Raw genomic sequence first — 12,452 nt, forward strand, 5'->3', positions numbered from 1 at the left:
ACATGTAAAAATGTAAGAATTTTTTTTCCCATTGATATAAAAATATATATAAAATACAGGCACATAGGAGGACATGGGAAGATGGCCCAGATTGTCCTGAAAAAAACAAGATATAGCATGTGTATGTAGCCTTTATAATGACTGTGATATGAGCTTAAAAGTATCTTAATGAAAAAAGTGCTGGATGCGGTTGAAAGGAATCTGTATACATGTTGTAGACCAGACTTCAGCATCTAAACCAGGTCGTCTGAGGTGAAGCCGGCCTGACCTGTCCACTGTGTTTAAGGGGATTGTTTGGTCCACTTTAGTTTCTTCCTGATCGTGTCATTCGTATTTAGAAAAAGACAAAATGGTCTTTGTCTTTCTCTTTTCGTCCTCAGTGTTCTGTTTATGCCAGCCTGTGTGTCGGTCTGCAGCTGTCAGAGTATGACCTAACACCACAGCAACACATACTAGTAGTGAAAAGAAGTGATTGAAATAACATTAATAAATATCAACAACCTGAACACTCCATCATCAATTAGGCTGCATTATTCTTCTCTCTTCACATTGATTTATTTTTTCCTTTATGACACACTGACTGATCATTCCCCTCCTCCACTCCTCCTCCTCCCTCCACATCCCTCCTTCCTCAGCCCATCCATCAATGCTAAGAACCCACAATTATGCTAACAGTAGCTTGTTATGACAGCGCCAAGTGTGCTGCATTGGCCACTTATTGACTAAATGAATAATCTTGCTTTTCTTAAAGGGAGCGTCCACGATCAGTCACCACAGTCCCGATCTCCTCCAGCAGCTCCGCACTCTGTTCATTAGACTCTGTTTCCTGCTGCCTCTAATTCACATATAAACAGCTGTAACAGCACGGCACATATTGACACAATGTAAACGTCTTTATTATGTAATTATTTCTGCCTTATAGAAATGAAACCAACATGGAAAAACTTAATGCAGTTTTATTATTTTGTCATGGAAGCAGTTATGCTCAGCCAGCATGGGATTACAAGACACTCCAACTTCAGAGTAAACCAGGATCAGAGTCCAGTAAACATAAATTCAGACGGCATTAAAGGGAGAGAAAATATAACAAAGCAGCAAAAGCATCGTACATTAGCAGATTTTGGAAGACCAAATTCGTGGATCACTCACAAAGGCATTTTATTATTATTATTATTTAGACTTTAGCAACACAATTGGCAGATTTAAACACATCAGAATCAAACAACCATTCCAGCTTTTGGTCATCTGCATCAGATCAAGGCTTAGACGAGCCATTTCACAGAACATTAACTCTCCTCAAGTCATCATTAGGGTTGCCACTAACGATTATTTTCATTGTCGACTAATCTGTCGATTATTTCTTTGATTAGTCGACTAATCACTTTATTGAAAAATGTGTTAAAATGTTGAAAAATGTCGGTCTGTCTTTCCCAAACCCCAAAATGATGTCATCTAATGTCTTGTTTCATACTCACACCAAAGGGTTTGAGTTCACTGTCATGGGAGAGTGTGTAAAGCTGCCAATATTTGAACGTAAGAAGCTGCAATAAGAGTATTTTGGGTACTTTTATAGTACTTTTCTATGAAAAGGACTCAGACCGATTAGTCGACTACTAAAATAGTCACCGATTATTTTAATAGTCGATTAGTCATCGATTAGTCGACTAATCGTTGCAGCCCTAGTCATCATAGTTTGTACAATATAAAAGAAAATGGGACTCACTTTTCACTTCACCCAAATCACAGAACTCATTCTGTTTTCCTCCTGAATATTGTTGAATTTCCTGATCTCAGTGTCCAGAGGAAGAATACCAGCTCTCAGCTGAGCAACTTCAGGTCTTTGTGTTACGGTTTCAGTTCAGAGGAGGACCCAACTGCAGATTCAACAGGCAGGTTTAAGTTTTCAACAAAAGGCGAGCTTTAATGTAGCTGATGAAGGACTTCCAATGAAGGCAGGAACTCAAACAAAAACATCTGGGAGCAGAACAAAAATCCAAACTAAAACCAACCAGGAAAAGACATGAAGACGAGGGATGGATGCAGGAACGACGAATACAGAAGGTTCACAGAAGATAGGCAAACGGACTGACAAAGGGAAACACACAGGTGTATACACACAGAAGACTAATCAGAAGAACGAGACACAACTGGAGGAGGAGGACATGGGCAACAGGAGGGAAACAGGGATTGGCTGACAACAAGGGTGGAGCAGACAAGACTAATACAGAGCAGGTGTGAAGGGAAGACTCTGGGAACAGGGAAGGACTAACGAGACAGGTGTGGCAGAAAACAGGCGGGAAAACACACAAAGACAGGAAGTAAAACCAGACATGACATATGAGGAGAGAACCTACAAAATAAAACAGGAAGCAGATTAAACATGAGCTAAACAACGTGAAACAAGGAACACAAGATAACAAGGCATGAAACCAAAGCCCAGGATCATGACACTTTGGCCTCTGGATAAACTGGATGTGACAGATGGTTCAGAGGCAAACTCCTGTTTTATATGCACATATGTCCTTAATGTAATAGAATACCAGCCTGTATCGTTACGTGAAGAAACAGCAAAATATAAACGTAATATAAAAAATAAAACCACTGTTTAGAAATGAAGGGTTAATAAGATGAAGGACGAAATGAGAAGAATAATGTTCACTGTCTTGCCCCAACATTTTATTTATTTATTTTTTTAGCGTAATGCTCAACAGTTATCCCTCTCTCCAAAGATAATTGGAGCAGCAACAGGAGGCAGGAGGAGGAGCTCAGACATCCAGAGGGAGTTTGGAGTAGAGTCGCTGCAACTTTGCCTCAGAAGGGGTCAGTTGAGGTGGTTCGGGCATCTGATCAGGATCCTCCTGGGCGCCTCCTGTTCTGGGTACATCCAACTGGTAGGAGGCCCTGGGGTAGACCCAGAACACGCTGATTACACATCTCATCTGGCATGGGAATGCCTTGGGGTCCCCCAGGAGGAGCTGGAAAGCATCGCTGGGAAGAGAACCCTCTGGAGTGCTTTGCTCAGCCCACTGCCCTCGTGATCTGGACCCTTGATAAGCAGATAAAATGGATCGATATCCATCAGTCAGAGTCTGATTCAGGTTATCTGCACAAGGTTCTCAACATGGAGGTGGCTGAGTTGGCGGCTAGCAGCTAACAGTGCTAACTCCAGTAACAGTGCTGTCAAAGGCAACAGTACTGGCTCAGCTGGTGGTGTTAACCTGGGGGAACCAGACAGTGGGCGCCATGCTTCTGCAATGACGGCAGGTTGGAACAGCGTTATCAGTGGTAACCCTCGTATGAGTGCGGAGCAGAGCGGCAGCGATTAGCTAGTCAGTGCGATTTGCACACAAGGCCTGTTTTCACCCCCAACTCGTCAAATTTCACCCCTTCATCAGTTGATCTTGGTGTTTGACACAGATACACAGAGGCACCCTTTTTGTCGGGCAACAACCACAGTACAAAGAGCAAGAAATTCCACATTGTGCAGCTGAGTGGAGAGGCCGACGGTTCAAACAAACTAACAACATAATGTGCCAAGAAAAACTGTCTGTGAAATAGTCTGTATTTAAACAGTATCATGTCTCCGCCCTCTCTTTGACAGTTGGCTTTTCACCTCGTCTTAAAGTGAAAACATTGGAGAGGTTAATCGGATGAACGATTATTGAGGAAATCGAAGGACAGACATTCATATACAAAGACAGACAGACAGACAGACACTTCTATTTGAGTTAGATGTTGAGACATTTCAGTCAGGACCAAAGTGGTGGACCGTCCGGCCGACAGACAGACCCACATTGCCGTCCTTAAAACTGTCAGCTGTCCCAAGACCCGGCTGTTCCAGACACTGCTGCTCCAAGGAGCTGCCCGGCACCCTTCCCCTGTCCGTCCCTGTCCTCTGGGAGACTGTAACCCAGCTGACTTGGCAAGAGGCTCTGCAGAGTCCCACTTTGTCTCAACCTCTCTCTCTCTGTCAAATATGTATCCCTGCACAGTGGAGACCTCCAAGTGGGGGTGGGGGGGGGTCTTTAAGTGCCAACAGGCAGACATCTCCACAGTAAGAAGAATCTGGGTAATAAACCAAGGTGGCTGACAGTAATGTAACCCTTAGACAGAGCTGGAGAGCAGCTGTGGCGAGCTTTTCAAAGGTGAACAGAGAAGACAGCCACCCATCAAGTCAGCAGTCCAACAGTCAACGTCCACTGGCTGTATCTCTGTCTCCTCTTTCTCTCTTTGTCTCTGTCTCTGTGTCTGCTGTAGGCCTGTTGTGGTTTTGATGGGCAGCAGATATTATGGGGTTTGGCAGCATTTAATTCCCAGTTGAAAGTGTTGACATGGGATGGAGGCAGAGAGAGGAGAGAACACGAGACACTTCAATCACAGACGGACAGTTCCACCACTGCGGATTTGTATATACGCATCCTCTTTATGTGTGTGTATGTGTGTGTGTGTGTGTGTGTGTGTGTGTGTGTGTGCGCACACTGTAGAAAAGCATGGCCATACAGTGTAAAAGCTGAGGTGGAACAAGCAAGTGGCATCTTACACAACTGCCAATGACACACTGAGACAGCTGTTCATGAAGGAAGCTTGCTTACTATATGATGTGCGTAGTGTACTACACTACACCGTACTGAACCTTTTTATACTATATCTATACCATGCCATGCAGCTGAAGCTTACTACACTCCCCTCACTCCATCGAGGAGCAAGATACAACATTTTTCAAATGGGCAATTTGGTCCGGCTCTTCTGTAAAGTTGGGAGTGCTGAGAGACAGATTTTAAAAAGAACACTCAGTCTGTTATGCAGGCTTCGGTTTCTAAATTTGTAGGGCCCGTCCCAATCCCCCCCCCCCGTGGCCCTACCCCTACATTTGCACGTTCCCGTGAGGGGTAGTGGTGTCCAAATTCCTTTTTGCGTGTAGGGGTAGGGGGCATAACGAGGGGTAGTGGGTATGAAACTAGCCCTTCGGAGCGAGGGATTTCAAATGCTGACTTGCCAGTGAGGGGTAGACGTCGCCATGGCTACCACCGAGCAAGAGACGGGGAAAAAAGTTCATACATAGCTAACGTTACCATCGTCAGGTTGCTTGTTAGCTAGCTAGCTAGCTCGCACTATCTGGCGTCTGTCATCTGTCCTGTTCTGCAAAATTGTCGGACTTTCAACATTACAATAACACGCCAGCTGGCATAACTATGCTGCCTCGTAACGTTAGCTGGCTAGCTAGCTAGCAGAAGCATGATGAATGCGGCAAACGTGATCAGTAGGATGAACTCAACTGGAGACTCCATTGTAGATGCCGGTTGGAAATGTAGATGACTCGCAGCTTCCTGTTTAAAATAGTTACGTATGCGTGAACGTAACTGACGCGGTGGCGTAGTGAGTGGTGTCCCAATTCCTAGGGAAAGATTTCAACCCCTACCCCTTGTTGCTTCATTTCGAGGGCCAAGGGGTAGTGGACAAGGGGGGGTATTGGGATTGGGCCATACTCTTCAAGCCTGAGCTGAGATACCCATGATGACATCACTGTGACATCACTATGACATCACTGGGGTTATTTTCTGACACTTTCATTCCAAAGCTGTTTTTACAGACTCACTATTTATGCTTATTACTAATATATTGATGTTCATGATTGAAATTGGTGAAATATCTCAGTAGTGTGTTTACTTTTACATTCATTCTCTTCAGTGAGCAAACAGTGAAGCTCAGTTATATTTTACACAACATTAATCTTAAACACAAGGAATGTGGATTTGACCAGATCCAGTCGTGTGTGCTGTAACTGTGAGCTGCTAAAGGACCGTGATAAAAAGATGGTTTGACCAAAACTGTCATTTCTGCAGAAAAGCAGATGAACATAATGAAGCAACATAGGCCTACCACCACTGCTCTATACCACCATTATACAGTCTGCTGGTTGATTACTGTAAGATCTGATTGGTGGATCCTGGTCACTGACACGCTCCAACATTTCCCACTTTTAAGTATGCTTGTTTCAGGCCAAGCATGAATAAGGAAGAAAAACCAAGACACAATTATTAACAGGCTGTAGGGAAAAGCACAGAGAGAGACTGAGCTGGAGAAAAAGTCTTTTCCACTCCAATGAGCTCTCTCGCTTGTGAGCAACAGACACCCATGGGAGAGGGAAAGTGACAGACAGAGGTGGTGTGTGTGTGTGTGTGTGTGTGTGTGTGTGTGTGTCCACTTGTCCACTACTCAGCAGTATTCGACACTAATAAGTGAACCACAGTGAATGTTGATGATCATTACTGACCATCTCTACTCCACAGCTGCGTGTGTGTCCACTGTTGATGACCGTATGTACGCTGTGTGAATATCTAGTGTTTGTATATTTGTTCCAGTTACACGGTTGGCCACAATTTGGCTGCTGAGGGTCACACTGGGATTGTGTGCCAGTAACCACACTCAGACACCTGCAGCTGTTTAGCTACATCTGTGGCTTGACGTGTCAACCAATTGGCAAATCTCATTCATGGCGCCCTATTTAAACTGCTCTGGCCTGCCTACTGTTGCTGCTTCCTCTGCGAGCTGCTTTGCAACCTGCCTCCACCCCAGCTTCTCCTTTTCATGCTGTGTCTGACTTATCAATGTCATTTCTGTTTGTCACTGATGCTGCTGTGTTCTGTTCCCGGGGGTCTTTGCTTCTGCTCTCCCTGCTTTAGTCTTTCTGTGTCGGCACATGGAAGGGCAGGGAGGTGTGCACTCTCAGCCTTCAGGCTATTGTATGCGTGTGGAAGGGCAGAGAGGTGTGCTCTCTCCACCTTAGACTCTCTGCGTAAGCCCGAGGAAAGGCAGAGAGGCCATATCTCCAAATATAATACTGCAAATGGAAATAAAGTTTTCTTTGACTAAAGTGGTCCTGACTGAACACTAGCTGTCTGTGCAAACTGAAAAAATGTCCCTCCTCTCTTCCTCTTCTCTTCAGTCTCTATGGCAGACACATGCAGGCCAACCCAGAGCCTCCGAAGAAGAGCAACGACAAGAGTAAGAAGATCAGCCGCAAACCGCTGGCCGCCAAGAACAAATGAAGAGAGGACGGAGGATGGAGATGAACACTTGCTCAGCCTGAACTCACTGCATGTGCCTTTATTTCTTCTCTCTTCTTTTTTATAAACATTTTGTATTACATTGAAATGTATGAATTATGTTTCTAAATATGTTAAATATTGTTTAAACTGTATTCCACCGCGCCACTGTGCCTAATACTAGTGATGGCCAAATGAAGCCTCATGAAGCATTGTCTTTATTTTCTGTGCCCACTAGATGGCGCTCGTGGTTTAAAGAGAATGGCAATTCAGTGTGCTTTCACCCTTTTGTTGGGGAAAAAAGTGCCATCTAGTGGGCTCAGAAAATAAAGAAAATGCTTCATGAGGCTTCATTTGGCCATCACTACCTAATACTAATCTCCAGATCCTTTTCAGACCCACTCCACTTTGAAGTTCTACAACTTCAGCATACTTTCAGCTACAGACAAACGGGTTACAAGACTTTGAACATTAAACTAGTTTTCGGTTTTCTTATATATTTTAAGTTTTATTTTTAATAATGAGTGTGTGTTGCGCTGCTTATAGAGTGCGTCATATGACCACCTATCCACTCCTGCTGTTCTGCTTTTTTAAAAGGTCAAAAGAACTATTAAATCTGTGTTCAGCTTTGTGATACTTTTCGGCTCTTCACACACAGTGAAGTTCAGCCGTCGTCTTTTCAATCAGTACATTTCAGCTCTTCGGGGCCGTGCTGTTTTTGTGCCAAAGTGTTTTTCGGTGACTGATATTAATACAGACCATTTCTTCTTTCAGCCTTTTCAAGAAAATCACTTCTTCTTCCAGCTTTTTGGGCAATGTATTTCAGCTCTTAACAAGCCAAAACTAGTTATGCTGAATGTAATATGTACGTAAAGATAGCACCAGGGACGTGCACATGTACTTGATGAAGATGCCCGGGGAACAGCCCATTTGCCCTCTTTGACTGAACTGCTCCCTGTAGAGGAAAAAGAAGATACTTGTTTTATTTTTACTGCTGTGAAAGAGAAATATGAGAAGCCCATAAATATTTAAGTTAGCCCAAATTGTTAATAAATAAATAAATAAACATGACACAAAGCGATGCCCCTGTCAGCTCTGGTGAGTCTTCTTAAGTTGTAGAAATGATTAACGAGTGGTTGAACCCAGAGCTGTCGAACTCATTTTAATTCATGGGCCACGTACTGTACAGCTAGTGATGGCCAAATGAAGCCTCATGAAGCCTTTTCTTTATTTTCTGAGCCCACTGGATGGCACTCATGGTTTAAAGAGAGAGGCTCAAAGAATGGCAATTCAGTGTGCTTTCAACCTTTTGTTGAACAAAAAGCGCCATCTAGTGGGCTCATGAAATAAAGATAATGCTTCATGAGGCTTCATCTGGCCATCACTATAGCCCAGTTTGATCTCAAGAGGGGCCGGACCAGTAACACCACTGCAGAATAGCATTATAAATACCAACACCTCCAAATTTTTTCTTTCCTTTAGTGTAAAGTACGCTCTGATCATCGACTTACAAAACAGATGAAACAGCCTGAGATGTCTCGAGATGATGACTCACTGTCATTACATGTGTATTTTTATCTCATCTCATCTCTACTACTGTGTGGCACTGCTGACATCACCACACCAAACTCAAGTGGAGGCTGTTGAGGAAGCAGGTTCAGTTATCCCCTGCCTTACAAACCTAGCTGTAGGGTTCCACTAATATTGTTTTAGACAGAGGTCTGATACAGACTCTTTTGTACTGAAGCTGCTGATTGTTTTTCTTAATATTTAGTATCTTTAAATACGACAGGTATTCATTCAGTAAGTATTTCAGAGAGGATATCTGATATCTAGATATGTAACAACTCATTTGGCCGACACCGATATCAGTGTACCCATTTTTTCTCCACCAAATTTTAGTGATCATCAAGGCTAACCACAAACAGGGGGTTGCCCTGTTTTTAGGTCAGAGTAACAGCCCCTCAAAATATGTGTGCACGTCCCTGGATAGCACAGCCGAGTAAAGAGCTGCAGGTGAGATCCACTCACATGCCTGGTGGACATTTGCACACCAGCTAGAATGGCAGCATATTGTCTTTTAAGCCACTTTTTTCAAACACAATCATGATTATTATCTGTGATCAGTTACACCTGCAGTTAACTGTGTTCATTCCACTGATCTCTGACACTCGCTGCACCTTCAGTTCCACATTATCTTTAAGTTATTTATCAAAGCTTTACCAAGTGTCCGTCACATTTCAGCCTGTTGCAAAACTGAATGAATATAATCCATTTTTAAAATTCATCGTGCTTTCATCACAGGCCAAATCATACTGAAAGCTCATTGTACTCGCTGCATTGAACACTTCAAATAAAACAATCAAAGACAATGTCCTCTCTTGTGTTGTTCATTTCAGAGAAATATACAGTGCCATACAGTGGCTGCAAAAGTTTGGGCACCCCCGGTCAAAGTTTTGTTTACTGTGAATAGTTAAGTGAGTAGAAGATGAGCTGATCTCTAAAAGACATGAAGTTAAAGATGAAACATGCTTTTCAACGTTTAAAGCAAGATCAGTGTATTATTTTTGTTTTGTACAGTTTTAGAGTGGAAAAAGAGGAAAGCAGCACCGTGCAAAAGTTTGGGCACTCCAAGACATTTGAGCTCTCAGACAGCTTTTCCCAGGGTCTCAGAGCTTAATGAGCTTGTTAGGGTTCTGGCTTGTTCACAGTCATCGTTAGCAAAGGCCAGGTGATGCTCATTTCAAAGCTTTATAAAGACTCTGACTCCTGAAACCTTGTCCCAACAATCAGCAGCCATGGGCTCCTCTAAACAGCTGCCTAGCACTCTGAAAACTAAAAGACCTGATGAAGACTAGAAGAAGATAGCAAAGTGTTTTCAGGGAGCTGTTTCCTCAGTTGGTCATGTCAGTAAGAAATGGCAGTTAACAGGAACTGTGGAGGTCAAGCTGAAAACTCTCTGAGAGAGCTGCTCGTAGGATTGTTAGAAAGGCAAATCAAACCTCTGTTTGACTGCAAAAGACCTGCAGGAAGATTTCTCAGACTCTGGAGTGGTGGTGCACTGTTCTACTGTGCAGACACACCTGGACAAATATGAGCTTCATGGAAGAGTCATCAGAAGAAAACCTTTCCTGTGTCCTCACCACAACATTCAGCCTCACAAGTTTGCAAAGGAACATCTGAACAAGCCTGATGCTTTTTGGAAACAAGTCCTGTGGACTGATGAAGGTAAAACAGAACTTTCTGGACACAATGAGCAAAGGTATGTTTGGAGAACAAACTGTTAAACACGGGGGTGGATGGATGATGCTTTGGGCTTGTGTTGCAGCCAGTGGCACGGGGAACATTTCACAGGTAGAGGGAAGAATGGATTCAGTTAAATTCCAGACATCACAGCATCTGTAAAAAAGCTGCAGATGAAGAGAGGATGGCTTCTACAACAGGACAATGATCCTAAACACACCTCCAGATCCACAATGGACGACCTCAAGAGGAGCCAGCTGAAGGTTTGGCCACGCCCCTCACAGTCCCCTGACCTAAACATCATTAAACATCTGTGGATAGAGCTCAAAGAGCAGAGCATGAAGACGGCCCAAGAATCTCACAGAGCTAGAAGCCTTTTGCAGGAAGAATGGGTGAAAATCCTCCAAACAAGAACTGAAAGACTCTTCTTCTGACGTTTACATGCCACTGTAACTTAGTGTAAAGTACTCTCCATTATCATTTTGAACTGTGAGTGCTGTTCTTATTTTACTTGGGTTGTTGTACTGAGTAAAGTTCCATCAACTTCATCAGACGCACCAGACAGAGACATCGGAGAAAACCAGTACTGTGAGAATAAGACTGTTAAAGACTGGTTCATGAAAAAAAGTCAGCTGTTAGTCTTCTGAAAACAAACCAAAAGCAAACTGTGGTCTGGACTCATTCTAGTGTGTTAAAATACCAGTCTAATCCAAACTGTGAAACATCAGAGGCACAGGTGGTCCTGGAGTGTCCGTCCGTTAAATCCACAGTGACTCTGTCCTGTCAGGAGCACAGACAGCAGCCACACAGATGTCACCAGGCTGATTCACGTTGGAAACTGAATGGACAAAATAACTTCCAGGCAGTGCAGGCTAACAGCAGTCCTCCACCCACTGTAGCTCTGAATGCAGCCAGAAGCAAATGTTGCCACAGTATGTTTCTGTGAACAACAAATAAATGAAGTGCAGTTGGAGTATAACAATCAGCTCACATTTAAAGCCTTGTGGTGAGTTAAATTCGAAAGCTACAGTTGTCACTTAGCCTTGGTTATCGAGGGTGTAGGCAAAATAAAGGGCCTGACTCCGCACCCTACTGACACCAGCAGAGGAACATAGTAAATGAAACTTAAAAAAACAGAACTTCCCCTTCAATAATAATTGTCCCCATCCAACTCAAGATAATCCCAGTGTGAAAGAAATGCCCAATGTCCACTGTTTAAAATGAAAAAAACGTGTCCAAAAAATAAGGAGGAACCAAAGTTTCAGTTTCTTTCTGGTCCTTCACACACGGTCGAGGAATCACCAAAAACACGAGTCCTTAGAAGTTTTTTCTGTCTCCACTCCACCACCGCTCTCCTTCCTCTTGTCCCAACAAAATCAAGAAACCCTCCCCAAACAATTCCTTGCTCCTTTGTCTCCTACCAGCCACGCCCCTTCACCTGTGTGCAGCAGCACACCTGAACACAGTTAGCTCACAGGTGGGAGCAAGATCAGAGCAGGGGTGAGAGGGAGACACTGCAAGACACTTTCAGATTGTATTTGAAGGCTACTCTGTTTTACAGCCCTCTAACAATCATCTGCACCTTTGTGGCCGTGTCACAGGAGTTCAGTCAGGAACCACTGCTGCTTTCACTCTTCTTTCACTCATTTTTCGAGCTTCTCGTGTTCCTTGTTCCTGATGTTACTGTTGCTTGGGACGCTCACAGTCTCATCAGGTTGGTTCCTCAACACCTGATGCAGACCTTGTTGACCTAGGCGACATCTGAGCCGGCATGACACTTGCATTTGCAGTTTCACTTATCTAGCTAGGCTAGCAGCATTTAGACTCACAAGTCAGTCTTTAGACGCTTTGCTTAACTAAAGACTGATGACTTTCTCCCTGATTTTGTGTTTAGATGGGCGGATACAATTTCAGAGTTTAAAAAAACTCCCTACGTTGCAGAACCAATAGTAAATCTGCAGGGCGGTCCTTCGGTGGCTCGCTGAACTCTTGTGCTTGTAAACATAGTCCCACTAGAAACACATGTAGCGGTACAAAATGGCTCAGCCGTGCTCGCAGAAAACGGCGTCAAAGTTAGTGGGTGTTTGACGCGTTTGCGGCGACACATTCTCGCCAACTAAAAGAAACAAGCATAATCTTTTACAAGGCCATGACTCATCCGTC

General features: G+C 43.7%; 1 protein-coding gene across 1 annotated transcript in view; it reads left to right on the forward strand.

The window, feature by feature from the left end:
• Nucleotides 1-9,418, forward strand: part of rsu1 (Ras suppressor protein 1) — a 47,666-nt gene extending 38,248 nt beyond the window's left edge. Inside the window, exon 8 of the mRNA XM_050056100.1 lies at nt 6,947-9,418. Coding sequence (XP_049912057.1) covers nt 6,947-7,049 — 103 coding nt within the window. The 3' untranslated portion in view covers nt 7,050-9,418. The remainder of the gene's footprint in view (nt 1-6,946) is intronic.
• The last annotated feature ends 3,034 nt before the right edge of the window (nt 9,419-12,452 follow it).

This window comes from Epinephelus moara, chromosome 11 (assembly GCF_006386435.1).
Source record: "Epinephelus moara isolate mb chromosome 11, YSFRI_EMoa_1.0, whole genome shotgun sequence".
NCBI classification, from domain to species: Eukaryota; Metazoa; Chordata; class Actinopteri; order Perciformes; family Serranidae; genus Epinephelus; species Epinephelus moara.